This window comes from Spermophilus citellus, assembly GCF_964194105.1.
Source record: "Spermophilus citellus genome assembly, chromosome: 1".
NCBI classification, from domain to species: Eukaryota; Metazoa; Chordata; class Mammalia; order Rodentia; family Sciuridae; genus Spermophilus; species Spermophilus citellus.
Genome location: NC_138182.1, coordinates 35639501 through 35664192, shown reverse-complemented (window position 1 = coordinate 35664192; position 24692 = coordinate 35639501). Strand labels below are relative to the sequence as shown.

At 33.2% G+C, this 24692-nt stretch overlaps 1 protein-coding gene across 2 annotated transcripts in view; it reads right to left on the bottom strand.

Annotated features, from left to right (window-relative positions):
* Positions 1-7630: 7630 nt before the first annotated feature.
* COG6 (component of oligomeric golgi complex 6) overlaps positions 7631-24692 on the bottom strand; it is a 75432-nt gene continuing 58370 nt past the window's right edge. The window contains exons 18-20 of one of the 2 annotated variants that reach the window (XR_014021167.1): positions 24417-24496; positions 18729-18805; positions 9952-10065 (exon numbers count right to left, since the gene is read on the bottom strand). Coding sequence is in view for 1 of the 2 variants with exons in the window: in XM_081287262.1 (XP_081143388.1) it covers positions 9918-10065; positions 24417-24496 (228 nt within the window). In the remaining variant the exon portion in view is untranslated. Of the gene's footprint in view, positions 10066-18728; positions 18806-24416; positions 24497-24692 lie in introns of both variants that reach the window. The other variant, XM_081287262.1, reaches the window with a different exon arrangement.

Sequence of the window (24692 nt, the reverse complement as noted above, 5' to 3'; positions counted from 1 at the left end):
TGGCCGGGTGGCAGCTGCTGAGTCTCAGCCAGGCTGGCACAGCTATCAGAAAACCTGGAGTGCCACCCTCTGGCAAGTGAGCCAAGGGCTGGTTGCTAAATCCTCTGACAGAACCCTCCCCTCAGGCGCTTGGCATCTGAGCATTAATGGTCTTGGCACTTGTCCTAATTGCTCAGAATATGTGCTCAGTACAGAGTAATTCCTCCATCACTCTTAGTAACTATCTGCACACAGCACAGAAGCTGTGATGTTTTTACACAGAGAATTCCTTTGCCGACTACCAAAATTCTATGAAAATGTCTCAGGGGCTACTGGGTATAAACCAAACTCAAGAGTTTTACATTAAGTTTAGTCTCCAAATTATGGATGGTTTAAATTTAAAGCCAGCAGGATGCCCACCAAGCAAGAAAATGGCTTCCTTATTTTGTTCAAGAAATCATCTAGAAGGAAACTTGCAACACCCAGTTATAAAAAGGATTCATATTTTATCTAAAAAAAAACATGGAAGTTGGAAACCAATGTTACCTACATCACTTATTTATACTAGTTAGTATATAATTAAGTCCCAAAACTCACTTTGAGATAAGGCCATGCCAGTGAATGAAATCAGGTTATCTCTAGTGTATAAGATACTGAGATCTTTTGGAGATTAAAGTCATATGCTAGTATTAAAAAAAACAGTCAAAGCCAAAAGAATCCAAGAAACTCAATCCAGGGAAAGAGAGATGAACAAAATAAATTGCACCTAAATATGCTGAGAGAATTTGGCTTGATTTATCATGGAATCAAAGCAATTGGAGCTACCAGTATTTCAATTATCTGTGACTTGCTTAATTATTAAGTCTATAGCATATTTTTTATAAGTGTGGAAGAGGAGACAGAGAGCAAGAGGCACCAGAGGAGCAATACCAAAGAAATCTACCCCCACTGATTATTCTTTTTAAGAAACAGATTTTATTGCCTCACTCCCTTGCTAAAAAATTTAATAGCAAAAATGCAAATAACATACTTCTAAGTAACTCACAGTTCAAAGAAGAAATTATAATGAATAAGATTTAAATATCTAGAAATAGCCTAAAACATATAAAGCCCAAACTTATAAAACTAAAAAGAAGCAGAGACCAATCAACCATTATAGTTGAAGTGTTTAACAATATGGCTCAATAGGTTGCATACAACCCAGATTAAAAACAAGAAGGGTACTGGGATGCAGTGATACATGCCTATAACACAGTGACTCAGAAGACTGAGACAGGAGAATCACAAATGTGAGGCCATCCTCAGCAATTTAGGAAGACCTTCAGTAACTCAGAAAGATTCTGCCTCAAAAAGGGGTGGGTATGTAGCTCAAAGGTAAGCATGCCTTGGTTCAACCCCTAGGGAGGGGAAAAACCTCAGAAGGACAATTGATTTGAACAAGACTTAAAAAAGGTATCCTCTTAGCTCACGTATAGCACAGCACCCAGTAACTATAGAAAACTCTCATTTCCCAGCTTAGAGAGGATAATTTACTAAAATAGATAGTATGCTGGATCACAAAGCAAATATAAAAGGACTGATACACCAAACATTTTCTGGTTATAGTAGAATTAAACTTGAAATCAACAACAAAAAGATAACTAGGAAACATTCATATGTTTGGAAATATACTTCTAAATAATAAGAAATAAGGGGTCAAATGGTAATAATAATAATTATAATTATATTTTATCTAAAAAAAACATGGAAGTTGTTTAGTTACCATTATAATAATTATAATGGTAACTAAAAACTACTTTGAACAGTAATGAAAACATGACATACAAAACTTAAATAGTTAAATCTGTGCTTTCATGGAAATATAGATAAACATATTAAATGGACATTTAAATAAATATATTGCCATAAAAGAATGTCCAAAAATCAATCTATAAATTTCTACTTCAAGAAGGAGGGGAAAAGAAAACAAGTAGAACACAAAGAAAGTAAAACAAACAAATTAATAAAAATACAGCAAAAATAAATTACATAGAAAACAAGTATAGGGGCTGGGGATGCGGCTCAAGCAGTATGTGGCCCGGGTTTGATCCTCAGCACCACATACAAACAAAGATGTTGTCTCTGCCGAAAACTAAAAAATAAATATTAAAATTTAAAAAAAAGAAGACAAGTATAAAGAAATCTACAGTAAAAAACAATTTCCTTGAAAAGACTAATAAAATCCAAACTATTTTATTTGGTTAGTTATTTGCAAAACTAACCAGAAAAGAAAATTTAAATTCCCAATACCAAGTCCATACACATTAAAAGATAAGAGGATAGTAAGGAGAACATTATGACAATAAATTTTGATAAAATGAACCTAAACATTGAAAAACTAAAATTTACCAAAACTGACACAGAAGAAATAGAACAAGTGAATAGTCCTATATGCATTTTTAAAAGCTGAATTTTTAATTTGAAACCTTCCCATGAAGACATCTCTAGAGCTAGTTGGTTTCACCTGGAATTCATCTTCCAGACAACAGAAAAAGACACTTTATCCCAGTTTGTTTTTAGTACCAGTTACCAGTTACCAAAACCTGACAAGGATGTGAAAAGGAAGGAAAAGTACAGGGCAAGTTTCCCTTATGAAAAAAGTTGCAAAAAATATAAATATTACCAAAGTCAGTCAAGAGATATATTAAAAATATAGTATAGTATGACTATGGGGTGTATCCCAGAAATGCAAAGTTGTTTTGACATATGAAATTTTCCATATTAAGAGGGCTGGGAAATGGTTATGTATTTTGGTAATGGAGATTGAACCCTTGGGGTGCTTTACCACCGAGCTATATCTCCAGCTCTTATATTTGAGACAAAGTCTCACAAGGTTGCTGAGAGGTTGACCTTGAATTTGCAATCCTCCTGCCTCTGCCTCCCAGATCCCTGGGATTACAGGAGCGTGCCACCTCATACCCAGCAGATACGATTATATAAGTATATATAGAAAAATGTTTTGATAAAACTCAATGCTCACTCATGATTTAAAGTAATTACAAACTAGGAACACAAGGAAATTTTTTTGGTTTTATAAAGTGTATCTACAAAATATCTACCTGGTGAAATTGAAAGCTTCTTCTCCTTCCAGATGATTCAGAAAAAGACAAAGGTGACCACTCTCACCTCTTCTGTTAAACTATGTAACACTGTTATATTAGTTGAACACTGTGCAATGCCATAAAGCAAAAAGGATAAAAGAAACAAAACTGTCGACATCACAAATTATATGTGTACCTATTTAGAAGATTCTAAAGTATTTGTAGATAAAGTTTAGAATTCATGGGTAAATTTAGCAAGATTACTAGTCAATATATAAAACTAAATCCAGTGATTTATACAGAAAGAGAAATTTATATGCTCAATTTAGATTAATCTCAGGAATGTGAGATGGGTTTATCATCAGAAAAATTACTAGTATTATTTACCACAAAGCTGCACAATCACCTCAACAGATTCTAAAAATCATTTAATAAAATTCAAAATCCACTCATAATATAAAAACAACATATAATAACAGAAAAGAACTTCCTTTTCAATAATAATCACCTACTGAAAATCTTTATCAAGCTATATCAAGCATAGTTTTTAAGGGTAAGATATTGGAAACATTACTTTAAAAAACTGAATTAAGAGAAGTGACTATTATCATTGCTATTTAGTTATCATTGTGCTAGAGTTTTGGGATGGCATTATAAAACAATGAGAGGTATGATATATAAATTGCAAAGAAACAAAATCATTTAGCTTCAAATAATATAAATGTACATACAGAAAAATCTATGCAAAATCATTGGAAATAATAAGTCATTTAGAAAGGTGCCTTGGGGCTGGGGATATAGTTCAGTTGGTAGAGTTCTTGCCTTGCATGCACAAGGCCCTGGGTTCAATCCCCAGAACCACACAAAAAAAAAAAGAAAAGAAAAGAAAAGAAAGGTGCCTTGGTGAAATATAATTAACAAACAAAATCAACTCCATTTCTACATACAAAAATAATTTTAAAAAGTAATTAAAAATATATATCATTTATACTATTAAGAACTATAAATTTCATAGGCATAAACATATCAAAGTTTTCTTAGATCTGTATGGAATTATAACATATGTTTGAAAGTTACTAAAACTATCCTAATAAGGAAAATGTAATATGCTATGATTTTGATTACTACTATAAAGAAATCAATTTTTCCTAATTGATACATAGTGTCAAAGCAACAAAACAACTGCAACCATCTTCTCTTTTTTTTTGTTTTTTCCAGTAGCAGGTCTTGAACCCAGGGTTGCTTAACCACTGAGCCACATCCCTAGCCCTTTTTTATATTTTATTTAGACATAGGGTTTCACTGAGTTGCTGAGGGCCTTGCTAAGTGGCTGAGGCTGGCTTAAGCCACTGGGATTATTGTAGGTATGCATGATTGTGCAGGCTCTGATCATATTCTCAATAGCTATTCCAGAAATCTGAGTTGATTCTCTATTATACTGACAAATATTAAGTTGTTATTTGTGGAATAACATAAAGCCAGAATGGCTAAGTCACTCTAGAGGAAGAAAATGAAATAGAACATTATATACTAAGACTTTTTATAAAGCTATAATAATTAAGATAATTGTTATTTGGGCAGGAATAAGTAAATCTATTAGAAGAATGCAGTAAAAATCCATAAGTTAATTTATCCACATTCATGGAAGTTTCAATTATGACAGATGGCATTCACCTCACCCCACCATGATCACAGCAAGGAAGCAATACCAACTCTGCATTATCCCCCAGAGGCTGTAGGTTACCAGGAGCAATTCCATGGCTAATGATTTACCACTTTCAAAGTGAGTCTTTCGGTAAATCTTAAGGGTGTGTTTGCACATTTTTTTGGTTAATGCAAATTCTATTATAGCTTATTACTATATGAATCATTAATCTGTTACTACTCGGTGGAAAAGTAATTTTCTTTCTTGAAAAATTCAGAATAAAGGCAGGGTACCTTGACCTAATGTTTTTGTTTTCTTTTTTTAGCAAACTTTTGGGGCTCTTTTAACACTTGCTGTGCTTATATCTTTATTTATTAAAAGAACTGTAAGCAAGAATTCCTGGCCTACAATTAAATATGTATTCCAACTATGTGGTATACTAATCAACAATTTGGTTTCCTTTTAGGACTTCATTTCCAAGGCAAATGCGTTTTTCTACCTCAATTCAATCCTCATTACATTTTATATTCCTTCTGAGGCCTGGCTAGCAAAATAGTGGCCAGCTCTTGCCTGAGTCCTTCAAACAACTCATACCGATGGCATCCCTTGAAAGACTCATAACCTTTCAACACGGAGAACCAACTCTGGATGCTGGCTGGCCCTCCTCCTTCTTGTCACTTTGCTTTGAGTAAGCAAAAGCTATGTTTGCTGCCCTGGAATTTCAGATCTGACATTCATGGAAACAAAGAAAATACTTAAGAAAATTAATTTTAAAGCAATAAACTTTGAAAATTGTAGACTGGCTTAGAGTTTCACTGTTTTAAATACACAAAACTAAAATACTTTGCCAAAATATAATGTATCTCCTCGAAGAAAGCAAATAATTCATAAGAATATTTTTGGCCTATCAAAAATTTTCCCTGTTTCAGCTCATTTTTGTAAGCTTAGTACCAGTTATTTTTACTTATTATCAGTGCAAAGAAATTTTTATTTTTAACATTCACTGGCATTAATTTTAGTTGGATTTGATAGGCTGGCATGCTGTTATTAATATGGTTATTATATTAATTTCTCAGCTAACTTGTAGTAATTTTCTGTTTAGACCTGTAAAAATATAATTATAGTATATATTTCCAAAAGCACTCTCTGAGGAAATATAAATATGTATTTTTCAAGGTGACTGATAATCATGCTTAAATATAATCATAGCCCGCAAAGTAACCATTTGTGGGGCCATCCATATTATCTAAAAAACATATTTAACTAGGAAAATTAACTGACCTGCTGCAAGTATTAAATATTACTATGTGACTCTGCATTTTACTTGTGTATTTTAAAGTCCATAGTGTATAAAAGATTCACAAACTGGGCAATTACCTAGCACTACCATTGTCAGCTTCAAGAAGATACCTCACTTTCTGACTTTCAAAAAATGGCTGTCAGAAAGGTTTCCCTAAATCTCAAAAATGATAAGATCACAGAATCTGAACTAAGAACATGCCACTGGCGCGTGTATATATATATATATATATATATATATATATTTATTTATTTATATTTATATACACACCCACACACATTTGCAATTAATCTAGCTTTATTGACATAAAAATCATGTAACATAAAATTTACTATTTCAAAGAAAAATTTAGTGGTATTTAATATATACTATGTTATACAGTCACTATCACTAATTCCAGAACATTTCTATCACCTCAAAAAGTACCTTTTAGCAGTCATTCATAATCTCCTCCTCTCCCTATCCCTGGAAACTGCTAATCTACTTTACATCTCAACAGACTGGCCTATTCTGGATGCTTCATACAAACAGGAGTCAGTGCAGCCTCATCTGTCTGGCTTCTTTCAATTACCATGATGCTTTCAAGATTTGATCCACATATCATCAGTACTTCATTGTTTTTTATTGATTAATAATGCCTCATTTTGCGGATTTATCACATTTTGTTTATCCTCTGATTAGCTGAAGGATACTTGGGTTGTTTCCACTTTTTGGTGATTATAAATGCTGCTATAAATGTTTGTGTACACATTGGTTTCCAATTCTCCTATCAATACTGAACACACCATGTTGCTAAGTTCTGATGTTCGGTAGGTTAGGTGTATTATATGGTGACTCTGTAACTTTTTGAGGAACCTCAAACTGTTTTCCACACCAACTGCACCATTTTACATTCCCTTCTGCCATGTATGAGGGTATTGATTTCTCCACATCCACACCAAGTTGTTACTGTCCTTTTAAGATTAATATTGTAATCAGCCCAGTATGTGTGAATCGGTACCACATTATGGTTTTGATTTGGATTTCCCTAATGACTAATAATGTCAAACTTCTTATTTTCTTATTAGCTATTTGTATATCTTATTTGTAGAAATATCTATTCTAATCCTTTGAATATTTAAAAATACAGTTGTCTTTTTATAATTGAGTTGTAAGCTATATTTTGAAGATACTAATTTCAGATACTAGACCACTACCTATATATGATTTGCAAATATTTTCTTCCACTGTGTGGGCTCCTTTTTCATTTTTTCAATAGTGATCTTTACTGAACATACTTTAAAACTTAAAATTGTCCTCTCCCCATCTTTTGGATGTCTATACTTTTGACATCATTAAAAAACAACTTGCCAAATGTAAGGCGATAAAGATATATAGCTATATTTTCTTCTGAAAGTTTTAGTCTCAGTGCTTATATTTAGAACTGTCATCTATTTTGACTTCATTTTTTAATACAATGTAACATGGGGTGGATTTACAGTTGTTCCAACTCCATTTGCCAAATAGATTATTTTTTCCCCACTGAATGGTCCTAGAAACCCTGTTAAAACAAACAAACAAAAATAAACAAACAAAATAACAAAAACAAATTAAGCATAGCATAGATACATGGGTTTATTTCTAAACTCTAAATTTTATTCTACTGAACTACAGATGGTCCCCAACTTTCAACAGCTAAACTTATGATTTTTCAACTTTAAGACAGTAGGAAAGTGGTTATGTATTCAGTAAAAACTGTACTTCAAAATTTGGAATTTTGATTTTTTTCCCCTTTGTCAATGTTGGACAGGAACAGTGAGCTGCAGCTCCCAGTCAGTCACATGATTCTGAGAGGAGAGTGAACAACCAATATTCTACAGCACACTGTGTTGCTAACTAAGTTCTGATGCTCTGTAGGTTAGGTGTATTAAATGCATTTTTTACTTAATGATATATTCAACTTACATTAGTCTTATCAGGATGTGATCCTACGGTAAGTTGAAGAGCATCTTTGTGTGTCCATCCTCATGCTAGTATGACATTTTTAATTATGGTGGCATTGTAACAGGTTTTTAGGTTTTAAAACCTATTAAGCAGTTCTCTGTTATTTCTATACAAATTTTAGGGTCAGCTTGGTCATTTCTGAAAGAAAAAAAGGTAGATGGAATTTTCATAGGGATTATGTTGCATCTATAGATCAATTTGGTGAGTACTGGCATCTTAAGTCTTCTAATCCATATTACTTAGACATTTTCCATTTACTTAGGTCATCCTTGATTTAATAAGGTTATACTTATGCCACATCAAAATAGTCCAAAATGCAAACTATGACCTATGTAGCAAATCTAAGTATTACCCTGCTTGTCTTTGACTAGTTATCTCAGATTTGCCATATATATATATATATTTTTTTTTTTTTGGATAAAGATTCAGGGATACTTAACAACTGAATCACATTCCTCGTCTTTTTAAATTTTTAGACAGGATCTTTCTAAATTGCTGAGGCTGGCTTTAACTTGTGATCCTTCTGCCTCTGCCTTCTGAGCTGTTCGGATTATAGGCATGCGCTCCAATGTTCAGCTGTTATATATATATATGACACACACACACACACACACACACTCTTAAATTTTTTTTAGTTGTAGATGGACACAATACCTTTATTTGTTTTTTTGTTTGTTTTTTTAATGTAGTGCCGGGGATCAAACCCAGTGCTTTACACACGCTAGGCAAGCACTCTATTACTTAGTCACGACCCCAGCCCTTGCCCTATATTTTTATTAATACCTTTTCCAAAAATAAATTAACAAGATATACAAAAGTATGGCAAAGAATGCTGCTCTAGAAATAGTTCAATATTGTACTTGAGAAAACCAGATAAAAAGAAAAATAAATTTTTTTCTTAGAAAAAAAAAGGAATTCACTAATGGTATCAATTGTTTTTCATAGAACAAATAAAATATGTAAAAATTTAAGCTTTGGATTTGTATTATGCTTTATTTTTCACATATATCACATATATTTATTGTAGAGAAAATAATACAATTATATACTTTCACCAAAATGGATAATGTAATTCTTTTGCTCCAAAATAATTCATATTGGTTTGAACACCAGATAAATTTGTCTTTGGTTATATTTAGGACCCACACTATATGACACATGCTATCTTTAAATACTAGACTAACATGTAGCTCAGGATACCTACACATCTAAAACTCAGCAAAGTGATGAGCTCTACTTTGAATTCCATCCAGGGTATTCAGAGTAGACTCCAACCTATTTAAATTACTTTCTTTGTTCTCCCTTTTAGCTGAGTATATATTTAAAATGACATTAAAAAGTATATAACCATTTATGTGCTATGTGTGAAAGTAAAGCAGAAATGAGACTATTGCTATATATACCAGCAGCACAATCCACTGTTGTTTTCCTCTCTCTCAACACCCATTTAGAATAGTAATTTTGGGAACAAACATTCAATAAAACTATTTAGTCTACATACTCACATTAATAACAAGAATGCAAAGAAATCTTCAGGTAAAGATGCATTTACTATAACTAATGATAGTTTTAACAAAATTTGGTGTTAATTTAGAATTAGTCTTTTTAAAACTATCCTTAAACCTTTCATATTACTTTTTCGCATAGATTTTATGTTCCAGAATAAAGAAGAAATTGCAGAGATGGAGAGGTAGTTAACAAAGATGAGAATAACTTTATCCAGAAAGAAGATGCATACAATACTAACAAAGGTCAATGTCTAGTTACTTCCATACAATTGAAAATGGAAAAAAATTATTGGGACCTATACAATCTTACGGTACAAAGAAATCTGTAATTCAGAAATTTCAAAGATAAATAGATGGAAAAACAAAACAACCTTCAGTATTTTAGGGAAGTGATATTTTGCTAACACAACCAAGGAAGACAATCAGGAGAGCAGTGTCTGCACTTGCTGGGGCGACCGGTACAGAATGCTCTCTGGATCTTTGTATTCATTGACTGGATTCATCACGGCTGCATACACTTCACCATAGGCTCTGCAGATCAATTCTGTAGACTGTTTTACAATTTGCTCTCTGTGGACAAGCAAACAAAACATGAACACATGATCACTAGGAATTATACAGAAACTTCCTATTTGAAATATCAATGCATTTCCACATTTACCAAACCTCCACTACTACTTAAAAATCATTGCACAACTACAGGTTATTTTCTTGGTTTGGGAATAAAAGATATTTTAAAATATTTATCATTTATTAAAGTCTTTCTCATTGCTATGTAGGTTCCAGAGGGCAGGGACTGTGTTTTATTCAGTGCTCTATCTTTAGGGAAATAACAGTGTCAGGCTATACTGATGCTTCTCTGTTTATGACCATATTACACTCAATAAACCTACTGTGAATTGAAAATATCATTTATCAAAAATGCACTTAAGGTAGGATGACCTATTGAACCTCCTATCTTAAACATGCTCGGATCACTTAATATCAGCCTGCAGTTGGAGCCAAATCATCTCACACAGGCCTATTCTATAATATAGTACTGAATATTTCAAGCAATGTACACTACACTATAGCGGACAACTGTATTCAGCTGTTTACTCTCACAATCACAAGGCTAACTGGGAGCCGTGGCTCAGTGCTGCACGAAATCATGATTATACTACAGCGCATGTTACTTGTCTAGGAAAAGATCAAAATTCAAAACTTCTACTGAAAATGTAACACTTTTTGCAACAGCATGAAGTTGAAAAATCCTAAGTCAAACCATTATAAGTCAAGGGCCATCTTAGTAGACAGTTAAACAAGAAATGAATTGTGACCTCCATCAATGTATTGATTTTGCAAAACTGACTACTAATACATTAACCTTAAAGGAATAAGTTTGTAATTACTTATCAAAGCTTTTATGTCTCAGAAAAACTGACAGTAAACTGACATTTCACCTGGAGGCCCTACGCTGAGACCACATCTCCTAGGCTCCTCCGCAAGGTCTGGATATCATCACCAGGCTAACCATGACACTTGCCTGGAACGAACTGCAGCATTCTCACACAGCTCTAAAAAAGCACCTGGAAGAACAACAGATGCAGCCTTGCAATGTTTTTAAAAATCATCACGCTAGAGAAGAGCACTGGGTTTTCTAAATCTGCCATCACCTCCCTCCATATTGTTGTGACACCTTCTTTATTCCCCAGCTGCTTGAACTATTCATGCATCACTATTCCTGGTCCTGAGAATGCCAATCTCTATTTCCCGATTTTTACAAAAACTACATAAAAAATATGCTTTTCAAGCTTTATAACTACTTTTCTTGTAATGTTTCCTATTTCTGTTAATGGCATCACTGAGTCCCATCATCTCTTGCCTAGAGGACTAAGAACACTCTTACTTGGTCTTCCCCTTTCCCGTCTTTCGCATACTCAGTCCTTTGTAAGCACTGCTGTTAGATACACCTTTCTGAAGCAGACTTTTAATCAAGTCTCTCCTTTACCCGCTGTCTTTGAGGAGCTTTGGTGGCTTCAGAGAAATCAACATTCCCCCCTCAAGTACTTTCTGGATCACTTCTCTCAGTTGGAGTCCAATGCAGCTCCTCACTGCTCTCTTTGCCCTGAGCTTGGGGACTTCAGTTCTTTTTTTTTTTTTTTAATTGATTATTTAAAGCATTACATAGCTCATGATATATCATCTTTCATACATTTGACTCAAATTGTGTTTTGAACTCCCATTTTCACCCCAAATACAGATTGCAGAATCACATCTGTTACATATTCACATTTTTACATAATGCCATATTAGTGACTGTTGTATTCTGCTACCTTTCCTATCCCCTACTATCCCCCCTCCCCTCCCCTCCCCTCTTCCCTCTCTACCTCCCCTGCTGTTGTTCAATTCTCTCCCTTTTTTCCCCTCCCCCTTGCCCCTCATAACCTCTTATAATTCTATGTATCATTGAAGGTCTCCTACTATTTCCATGTGCTTTCCCTTCTCTCTCCGTTTCTCTCCCCCCATTCGTCTTTGTTTACTGTAGTCTTTTCCTCATGTTCTTCCTTCCTGTTCTGTTCTTAGTTGTTCTCTTTATATCAAAGCAGACATTTGGCATTTGTTTTTTAGGGCTTGGCTAGCTTCGCTTAGCATAATCTGCTCTAATGCCATCCATTTCCCTGCAAATTCTATGATTTTGTCATTTCTTAGTGCTGCATAATACTCCATTGTGTATAGATGCCACATTTTTTTTATCCATTCATCTATTGAGGGGCATCTAGATTGGTTCCACAGTCTAGCTATTGTGAATTGTGCCGCTATAATCATTGATGCAGCCGTATCCTTATAGAGCGCTTTTTTAAGGTCCTCAGGGAATAGTCCGAGAAGTGCGATAGCTGGGTCAAATGGTGGATCCATTCCCAGCTTTCCCAGGAATCTCCATACTGCTTTCCAAATTGGCCTCACCATTTTGCAGCCCCACCAGCAGTGTACAAGTGTACCCTTTTCCCCACATCCCCGCCAACACTTATTGTTGTTTGACTTCATAATGGCTGCCAATCTTACTGGAGTGAGATGGTATCTTAGGGTGGTTTTGATTTGCATTTCTCTGATTGCTAGAGATGGTGAGCATTTTTTCATGTACTTGTTGATTGATTGTATGTCCTCCTCTGAGAAGTGTCTGTTCAGGTCCTTGGCCCATTTGTTAATTGGCCATACCACCCTGAACGCACCCGATCTCGTCTGATCTCGGAAGCTAAGCAGGGTCGGGCCTGGTTAGTACTTGGATGGGAGACTTCAGTTCTGTACTCACTCCTCCATTTGCCTGATATACATTTGATAACCATTTTGCCTCCAACTACTTTAAATGTCCTAATGTTCTGTAAAAATGTACTCTCATCCATGAAGTCTCTGATCTGCAGAGCTAGAAACAATCATTTCCTTTTTGAAACATCCATGGCACTTTCTTTGTTCCTCTTATGGCATTTACCACTCCTTAAACTTTAAGTTTCTACATTTTCTTGATTCTCAGATCCTAATAGCTTTATGCTGAGGGAGGGGAGAGTTCCACATCAAATATATATACCAACTACAAAAGAGCTCAATCTTAAAATGTCAAAATGTACTTTTAAAAACATCTGAAACTATACAAATATAAGATATTCATACCTCAGCTATCCTGCAAAACTTTAAGTAACTGGATATTGTTCATATTCTTATGTTCCCTAAAAACCCAGGATACTGTAATTGCTCACTGAATGACTGAAGGAGAAAAATAACTTTTCATGAATTTAAGTAGCCCTACTTCTGGGTCGTTGAGCCATCATTCTTTCTCATAAATACTGGGTTAATGGCTATTTCAGGCCGAGCTTTCTCTCCACATAGTTGAGTATACTATGTGATCAGACTAATGTAACAGTGATGGTGGTAATAACAAATTGTGTTGTCATACAAGTCAATGCCAAGAAATCACAATCAACAAAACATATTCTTTAAGTTGTTTTCCTGGGAACTATATTCTTTTTGATAATAATAGACCAAATAATATATTTGATGGCTATCTGTGGAAATATATATTCATGGCCTCGGACATAAATAGATGGATGGAATGGGGAGGGAAGTTCACCTATGATCTTGGATCATCAGTACCTCATTCTGATGAGATCCTATATCCTTAGCAACTAAAATTTTATTTAAAACTAAAGCAACTTGACATTTTCCATATATTGCTGAAGCTTCCAAAATTAGAGTAGGTAGAAAAAAGATGCACTTAGTAAGTTCTCTGAGAAAAGTGGACTGATATTAGGGTCTGTACCACCTTTCTGCTAGAGGGGATAAAGGTAGAATCTGGTTTGGAACTCTACTTAACCAGATGAGACTCCAAGATGTTTTGTGATCTACTGACTGCAGATCTTTCGTATAATTAACTGAACTAACAATGAATGCAACAAATGATGTAAGATTAGTTCTAATAAATTAATAGTTGAAAAATACTATAAACTGGTTTTGAAACAACTGTCAGATATAATATACATTTGATAACCATTTTGTAACAAGGCAGATACTCGATTTTAGAAAAACTGTTTTTAGTTCTTAGAGCAATATGACAGATTTGAGGGGCTGTCATGGCATTCATTACACCTCATACTTGAAAAATCTATACTTAATCTGAATACAGGGTATATTTGCTAGTATATAAACATACAGAAATAAGGCTGTTGTTTCTCTATTGGTGCATGTTAATTATACAGATAGTGGCTTTCGTTGTGGTATATCTGTACATGCTCATAACATAGTTTGATCAACTGGATGCCCTAACATATCTCCTTACTCTCCACTCCCCTTCTTCATTGAAGACATGAAGATAGGCCCCCCACCTCCAGCTTCCATATATGAGAGAAGACATGTGACACTTGTCTGGCTTGCTGCACTTAACATGATGATCTTCAGTAATATCTATTTGTTCCTGCAAATGTTCTAATTTCATTCTTTTTTATGACTGAATAATACTCATTTGTATATATTTATATACATTTTATTTCTTTTTAATTGAAGTTAAAAATCAGAATAAGGTATGAATATTAAATAAACTTTAAAAATTGAGACAAACTGATAAATTAGAATTATTGAAAACTCTGCTGTAAATTTTAAATTTTATTTTCTAATCCTAATAATGAAAAAATTTACATATATTAATTCAGTTATAACTTAAAGGGCATTTCTGTTTCTAAGATAAATTAGCTAAAAATGTCTACAATTCACAATGTAGCTGAAAACCCATAAGTCTGCAATACAGAAAAATAGAATAAAGCAATATTGCTAAAACAAAGATAAATAAGACCACACAAATAAAACCAAGCAAGACTTTTTGAATGTTGGTATTTGGTGGAATAGGGCTTCTTCAGTAAAGAGACTAAAAATGAACACAGATATGCTGTGGAAGATGAAAAGTTAGCAAAGCTGGTGAAGAAAAGAAGTCTTTCATGAAGTCAGAAAAAAAAAAGGGAAGCAAAAGAAACTTCCCTCTGCCCAGTCAGCTTGCTAAAGCCAATCAGATAGAGACAAGAGGGAAAGGGAGATTCTCTGAAGTGAATCCATGTCAAATTCAAAGTGTAAAGGGCAAGAGCTCTAACTGATAGTGTGATTCCACAGTTCTGAACAAAACAGGGTTCATTCATCACCCCCAAAGTCAGGGAGCGGTCCATCTAACACAGTGCAACAGAACGGCACAGTGAAGGAACTGCTGTCAGAAGACTCGGGTGAAGCTCCACCACTATTGTTGCCTTTAACTTCCAGGATTAATCCCTCTACTGTGAAGCACTGATAGTCAATATTATAAGACACTTTCAGCTTTTAAATTATACTATTCAATTGAAAAATAAGAGCATTTTAATGAACTCCTGTTTTAAAAGAAATTTCTATGTGTCTATTTACCTACACATGTACAGGCATTATTTTGAGGGATTGGGTTTGCTAAATGATGATATGATAGGTAGGTAGGTAGGTAGACAAATGACCAATAGATGCTTACATATACTTTTAAGGTCAAGGATAAACTACATTATAATTACTTCTAAAAATAAAAAGGAAGGAATAGTAAAATAGAAAATAAAAACTAGAGAATAAAACCATTTTAGAATTACAGAAACATACTTTTATATATGAGTAACTGATATTTTAAATTTTCAAAAGTTATACTTGTCCTGGATAGATTATTAAACCATCCAGAGGCCAATAGAGCACCATTTGATAAATTAATCCATCATATTGTCTGCTTTCCTTCCTTGGACCAAATTATTTTTCTAATCACTAATATCATATATGAAATACAGGGTTTCAAATAATGGTGTCAATATAGTGACAGATAATTAATTATCAAAATGGAAAGGTTTTAGGTATTCTGTAACTAAATCTAAAACAACCAAATCATCAACGGTGCAGACACATACTTCTGGAACTTGGAACGTCCTTATCTACTGATCACTATAGGAAATGCAATTTTCTTATCAGCAGAGTATGCAGGCACTGATTCTAACAGAGAAATAATCCACCTGCATACTGAACAATCACAGTCAAGCCATAGTTAGTAGATGAAGAGTATGTTTTGAATTGTTACATGCTAGAATCGTAGTCTTGTTTTTTATGAGGCCAAAAGATATCTATCACAAGGGGTAGACATTTTATTTTAATATAAGCTGTGATCATTTATAAAGTTAGACCATTAGTTTTTGGGACTAATTTATTAAATGGTGCTCTACTGGCCTCTGGATGGTTTAATAATCTATCCAGGACAAGTATAATTTTTGAAAATTTAAAATATAATCTTTATACAAATAAAGAATGAATACAAGTAAAAATTCTTTTTTTTTAATTTTAATTTTTATTATTTTTTCTTAGTTCTCGGCGGACACAACATCTTTGTTGGTATGTGGTGCTGAGGATCGAACCCGGGCCGCACGCACGCCAGGCGAGCGCGCTACCGCTTGAGCCACATCCCCAGCTCCAAAGTAAAAATTCTAATAAATTATTAATGAAAAAACTACTATTGAAAATGTTAAAACTGTTAAGCTGATTCACAGGCCATTTTAAGGAATTCATCATTTATAGGCACTTGAAAAAGAAGGTTAGAATATAACAGTTTAGATAGAAAACAGTTTAATGTGTCACAGCACATTAACTGTACCTCAGGGGACATCTTTTCTACAAGACAGAATCTACAAATTAACATACCCCCATAGTTTGAGACCTTTGATGAACAGTGAACAGAATCAAACAAAGGCACATTCACTTAAACAAATAATCCTTCTGGACTTTGTTTACATTATTTCCAAATTTTGGAAACTCTTCAATTTGCTGCATTTAGGAAGCAATTTGCTGTACCAGTGTAGCATACAGCAAATATAATAATCACATAGTTAATTTATTATCAGAAAAAAGAAAAAAGAATTGAAGGAGAAGATTAGCTTGCTACACAAATTTACAGAAGGGCAACATTTTTTAGTTACTTGTGCAATAGAATACTAAAATTGAGAAATTCTATTTGTCCAGGTACAAATGTCACAATGCTGTAACAACTTAGCGTTATATGTTTAAAAAAATTTAAATAATAATTTAAAACCATATGGAGAAATCTTTCTCATTTTAAAATATGTTCAAAGAAATTAAGTGTATTTTAAATATAAAGCACTGAGCTAAGAAATGAAGTGCTTACTTTCAGAATCAGTGAGCTTGTCATTAATCAGTACTTTAGAATTTTGGTTGCTATAACAACATGATACAACTTTCACCATTACCATAAACCCAGCAATTCTAAAAATAGTTTATTTCAACATTCAGGTTCTGTTATCACCAATTGAGCTTTATTACAGCACCATGTTTAATAGTGCAATCAAATGTATCACAGAAAAAAGGGTGTCAACAGTTCAAGACTGAAAATCTAAAATGATGACAATATACTTATGAATAACAGATTGTGTAAACATTTTCTCTTTATCACAATATAAACATTAAAAATGTCACAATGGGTCAGGTCAGTTTTTCACCCCAGGTCATCTTTCTCTCAAAATGAAATGTAGGCATGTTTCATATGAGTCCTAGGAACATATCTCACATAAGTATTATTTATCACATATGCCACACATCTTTGAGCATCCTTTAAAAAAATAAAATGCTATCAACATCTTAGAAAGGGTTAACAAAAATATAGGATAGTCTAAATAGCTTACAAGCTCTATCAGAAGACTTCCAGATTTGATAATAAATTCAGCAAAGTAGCAAGATACAATCAACACACAAAAATCACAATAGTTTTTCTATGCACCAATAACGAATCTGCTGAAAAAGAAGTCAGGAAAACAATTCTATTCACAATACCATAAAAAAAACACCTAGGAATAAATATTACCAATGAAAATTACAGAACACTGCAAAAAGAAACCGAAGAAGACACTAGAAGATGGAAAGATCTCCCTCATGGATAGGCAGAATAAACATTGTTAAAACGGCCATATTAACAAAAAAGATTTGCACATTCAATGCAACCCCCATCAAAAGACCAATGACATAATTTGCCATGAACAATACTTTATATACAGAGTTATGAAAAATTGTGCTGTGAATGGATAATTATGAATGTAATGCATTCCACTATTGTCATTTATGAAATAAATAAGACCAATGACATTCTTCATAGAACTAGAGAAACACAGTCCACAAGTTCACATGGAAGAATAAAAGACCCAGAATAGCCAAAGCAATTCTGAACAAAAAGTGATGCTGGAAGTATCACAAGGTCAAATGATACCACAGAGGTACAGTAACACAAACAGCATGGTACTGGCAAACAAGACAAAGCAGACACTCAGATCAATATAATAGAATAGAAGACACACAGACAAACCCATACAGATACAGTTATCTAATCCCTAAAAAAAAAAAATGCTGCCAAAACCCATTAGAGAAACGACAGCCTTTTAAACAAATGGTGCTGGGAAAGCTGAATATTCTTATATAGGAAAATGAAATTAGATCCCTCTCACCCTGAACAACAGTCAGCTCAAAATAGACTAAAACCCAGGACTTAGAAACTATGCTACAGCTACAAGAAAACAAAGGGGCAACACTCCAACATACAGGCACAGGCAATGACTTCCTCAATAAGACTCCTAGAGCTCAGCAAATTATACCTAGAATTAATAAATGGAATGGCATCAAATTAAAAAAGCTTCTACAGAGCCAGACACAGTAGCACATACCTATAATCCCAGAAACTTGGGAGACCAAGGCAAGAGGATCACAAGTTCAAGGCCAGCCTCAGCAAGTTAGCAAGACCCTGTCACAAAAAATAATGAGGGCTAGAGATGCAGCTCAGTGGCAAAGTTCCCTGAGTTCAATTTCTAGTATCACCCCCACTCCCTGCCCTCAAAGTTTCTGTATAGCAAAGGAAACAAATAAGAGCTTGAAGAGAGAGCCTACAGAAGGGAGAATATCTTTGCCACTCTTCCAACAAAGGATTAATATCCAGAATATATAAAAAATATTTTAAAAAATACCAAAAAAACTAAACTCATTAAATGGGCACTAAAGACATTTCTCAAAAGAATGGCCAACAAATATATGAAAATGTCCTCTACATCTTTAACAATAAGGAAAATGCAAATCAAACTACTCTGAGATTTCATTTCACCCAGTTGCAATGGCAATTATCAAGAATACAAATAATAATAAATGCTGATGAGGTAGTAGGGAAAAAATACTTATACACCACTGGTGGGATTCTAAAATAGTACAACTTCTACCGATATCAGTACAGAGATATCATTTTATTTCTTAAAAGACTAGGAATGGAACCACCTGTAATCCAGCTATGCCACTCCTTGGTATTAATCCAAAATAATTAAGTCAACATACCATAGAGATACATGCATTCCAATGTTTATAGCAGTGAAATTCACAACAGTCAAGTTAGCCTAGGAGCCCCTCAACAGATGAATGGATGATAAAAATATGATATACATACACAATAGAGTTTTATTCAGTAATACATACACAATAGAGTTTTATTCAGTCACACTTCTTTGTAGACAAATATTGAATAAAATATTCAACAAAATATTACATGCAATATGGGAATTTTTGCTGTAGTTATGTTAAATTTATAGATTTCATCTGCTCCACTAGTAAATTTTCCCATTTATGAACACAGTATGCCTATTTATTCAGATCTTCTCTAAAATTTTTCAATAAAGTTTTCTGGCTTCTTAATAAAATTTTATAGCTATGTTTGTATGCTCATTCCTAGAAAACAATACTATGGCTATTACAATAAGGGCTTTCATTTTTCATTACTTGTTCTAACTAAATATTGTCAATGTATATCAAATGTACTAATTTTTGTATACTAATTTTGAATCTGGCCAAGTAACAACTCTATTTCAGTTCTATTAGTTTATTAATTATTTGCTTCATTTTTTGGCTAAATATCTAAAACTAAAATGTTTTTTAATTTTTAATAGTTAATGACCAACCTCATTATATTGACTACCCAAGGTAAATAGATGTGATAGTCTGACATATCTTACTTTGAAGTTTAGTGAAAATGTTTCTAATGTCTCCTCATTAAGGGTGATGTCTGTGGGTATACTTGCAATGTTCCAACCTGGTTACGTGATATTTTTTTCCAACTGGTATGTGTAATAAGGTTAAATTAAGATTTTTTTTTCCTTTATATCCTTTGGCTTTGATATGGTTCCCTTTTAGTACAGTGGCATGTTTAGTTTATTATCTTCATTAAGGATTTTTTCAATATCTGAAAGGCTTTATACCAAAGATTTTTAGTATGATTTTTATTAATACAAAATATTCCCTTTGGGCCTTTTAATGATATTCACCCTGAATTCAATTTTGTCTGTGAATACTGCCTGCTACTCTTGCCTTATTTTGGGGCTACTTTGTTCTTAAATGGTTATTGCATGTTCTACCACAGAGCTTACACCTTTACCTTAGTAAAGATACTTTTGGTGAACATGTAATCAAGGTTGACAGTGGAGATTTTTATTGTTGTTGTTTTTGCTTTTTAAAGATAATATTCCATTATTTTTAGTTTGCAAAGAAAAGTCAGTGGTAGTATTTATCATTACTCCCTGCTCTCTTCCTCTGGCTACTCTTCAGATTTTTCTTTTTATCACTGGTTTTCAATAATTTAATTATGGCATGCCTGGTATAGTTTTCTCTGTTGGGATTTATTTTGCTTTTTGGATATGCAGATTCATGCTTTCCATCATATTTGAAGAAAACTCTATTATTTTTTCAAAATGCTTTGTTTCAATCATAATGATTTTTTATTTTTATATCATATCTATATGTAAGATTATTTAATATTTTTAAATTTTTTTAATTTGTCCTTTTAGTTATATATGACAGTAGAATGTATTTTGACATCACAAATACATGACTTCCCATTTTTGGGGTTGTACACAATGTGGAGTTACACTGGTCATGCATTCATATGTTAACATAGGAAAGTATGTCCAATTCATTCCACTGTCTTTCTAATTCCCATCCCTCCCCTCTTAATATTATTTTATAATTTCTAAATTTAGATTTTCTAAATCATTCTGTGCTTGTTTTGATGTTTCTACTGTCCTCAAGTTAACTGATCTTTCCATCAAGACTGGCCAGCTGGTTCTCAAGCACATCTAGTAAAATTTTCATTTTAGATATTGTATTTTTCAAGTTTAAAATTCTCATTTTCTAAAATCCCTATTTATTCTCTCAATATAATATAATGTTTTCCTTTAAAATCTTGACCACATTTTTAATAGCTCCTTTAAACATCTGGTAATTCTGCAAGCATTATTTTTGGGTCTATTTTCTAGTTTTGCTTCTCCTTCTAAATATTTCTGATTGTATGCTTGGCATTCTGGAAGCTACACTGTTGACTGTATGTTGTCATCCTTCAGAATGCCTCATTTGTTCTCAAGGCAGTTAACTTAGTTAAAATTATCTTGGTCCTTTAGATACTTGTTTTTAAGCATTGTTAGTGTGAATCTAAAATACCCTTCACTGTAGGACTAAATCAGTCCTTGGGCTCTCTGAGGTCTCCAAAGCATGGTCCAAGTTCTAGGTGCTTTTCTGCACATAGATTCCCAGAAGTTGTTCCTTCTCTGATATTTTCCTTTTTTCCTTCCCTTCTTTCTTCCCAACTTGCTTTTTATCTGTTTATATGGGTACTCCTGATAGTGAATATAGGTAGTAGTTACCAAAAAAGGGAATTCTGTTTCTCTTATAACAAAAAGAAAATGGTTTCTTCATAGAAATATGAATGTATGTTATTTCTAACATATATTACAGAGAAAGAATCTTGAATAAAAAAGTTCTCAAGTCATATCTACCTTCTTACATATTCGTTTTAGGTAGCATCTACATTTCCTTTATTACTTGTCACCCATGGAAATCATTCTGATTCAATAAGCAAAGATTTATTGAGAACAGTTTATATATGCATAGTTGTGGTTTCTGCAATCCAAATTCTCTATTTTCATGCCACTACAAAGTGAATATGAGAGTTTGTCATTGAAAAAGAAGAGCTCCCTTTTAATTGATCCAAATAAAGAAAGAAGGAATTCTTTAAAATGATTTTTTCTTCCTAGTCTTTCCCTCATTATCTATACTGTCTTGCTTCCTGGCTATTTACATTTATTCATCAGTTTATTCTAAGGCTGAGGTGTTTTAACAAAATCTCCTTTGAAAGTCAGTCAAACTTTAGCAGAAAAGGGGAGAGAGAGTAATACGTGTTCCAAAGTACTGCAAAGATAGGGAAAAGTGAAGTTCAGAACACAGCATTAGCAAAACAGGCAGGATTTTAAAAGAATGCTTTACATTTCAAAGAATCAATTGACATATTAAATATGAATAGAAAGACCGGAATTAGGAATATAAAGACGTAAAATAACATTTGCCTAAAAACAAATCATCATTTTAAAAAGGCTCAAAATTCAACTGAATAAAAGTTATCTCCTATTATTTCAAATACTTTGTAAAAAATATCAAATATACAAATACTGTGCCTCTACAGTACCAGAAATAAGGATAAAAATTATTTGGGGGAATAAAAGGAATTGCCATCAACAGACAAAGGCAGAAACGCACAATTAGAATATCTGTTTGAATGCTGAATGCATAAAAAGTGCTATATATTTTCAAAGCAACCCTGAGTTAAAATAATTGGTCAAATTGGTAATGATTTCAGTTATCCTGAACAAAAATACATTCACAGATCATATTTTCTTTTAAGGTACTTTACAAATGACATTTTACAATTTTTTTAAGGAAAACGTCATAATTTGAGCCATGGCATAATGGTGATTCTTTTATAGTCTTTTAGCTTTTTAAGTAGGTTATGTATAAAATGTTTTGGGATAATCAAATATAAAGTCACCAAAATATCATTAAATTCATTTATTCTTACATTCACCTATTAAAGGAATTTCCTAATTCCCTGTCTCAGAAAAATACAGTCCGTCCCACTCCTAGCCAATTCTTCTTCATGCTGAATCAACAGCTGCCTCCTTGCTCAGCTTACTGCTGTAGTCCTTCCCTCCAGAACAACAGGTTTGGACCACATCTGGAACAACACCCTTTTGGATACTTGACATGTTCAGTAGTTATTTTCTAAACTTTTTAATATAAATATTTGCTTAAGGGCAGTGGTAGAGTGCTCGCCTAGCATACATAAGGCACAGGGTTCAAACCTCAGCACCACATAAAGATAAAATAAAGATATTGTGTCCACCTACAACTAAAAAATAAATGTTTAAAAAAATATACATATCTGCTTACATGTTTAATTGACCCACCAGACTATAAGCTCCATGAGGACAGAACAATGCCTTTTAAATCAACTTTTGCCCTGTTAGTAAGAAAGCACTTAATGCACAGTTGTTCAAAGGAAAGAAAAGAATATATAGATAATTTTGCCTAATTTTCTACTTTGTGTTGACAATTTCGTTAATTTCTTTCTTAAAATTAAGGAGGTCAGTAACTGATCTCTCAGTTCCTTCAATCTGTAATATTCTAATACTTTGGAATATTACGTGGTTCTAATATTTTAACAAATGATTCTTTGTCCTGAACCCATTCCTGATACAAATGGTGTCTGACTTTTGATGATTTGACATACTATTTTTCAATTCTACAGTGGTGAGAAAACAATACACATTCCATAGAAACCATACTGCAGATTTTGAATTTTGGTCTTTTCCTGGGCTAACAATACTCTAATTAGATGTTGGGCAGCAGCAGTGACCTGCAGCTCCCAGTCAGGGACAGGATCAAGAGGGAAAAGAACTGGCACTCCACACTGTGCAATGCTGCTAAACTGCCATGGTCAGTGGTGGATTAAATGAGTTTTGACGTTTCATATTTTCAAATTAAGATGGGTTTATCAGTACATATTACTATCTTAAATTGAAGTATATATATATATATATATATTATATTGAACAATTTTATAATACATTTTATAGAAAGCACTGTGGTCCAAAATGGTCTATAAAATAATCATCTGTATCACACAATAAATATATTGTTGATCTCCCATGACATATGCAACATTATTCTGACATGTTTGTACTCTTTAAATAGGTTATGTATAAAATCTTGGCATTATGGTTATATAGCTCCAATTATTATGAAAATCATTTAAAATCATAACTTAATTACAATCATTTACTAATTAGAGATTTTGGAAAAATTTTGGCAAAGAATAAAAAAAAGGACAGTGTCAGGTCAGAACTCTTAGGTTGCTGAGGCCAGAGAAAAAGTAAAAAACTATACATCTTCAAAAGTAAATCTCCTAGTGTTGAAAATAATTTTTTTCAAGAAAAGTGCTTGATGGTTAAAAATATGTGACTCTTTAGCAACTATAGACCAAAACCACTTACTTCACTGTAGCACTTAGGAGAAAGTTCAGCTGTGGCATTAATAGGTTGTCTGGGGCTGACAGATAGCGATCAAACTGAACCTTGAAAGAGAAACACAAAACATAAAGTTCACTAATCAGCTTTCAAAACATTTCAAAAAGAACAACTTATCTTACGAATTTAAGGATTAAATCTTAGGAAAAATCCCATATTCCAAATAACTAAATCTTTTTGTTTAAATGCATATTTCTTAAACATCTAACTGAAATTTTCTAAAACTGCCAACTTTTAATAGAG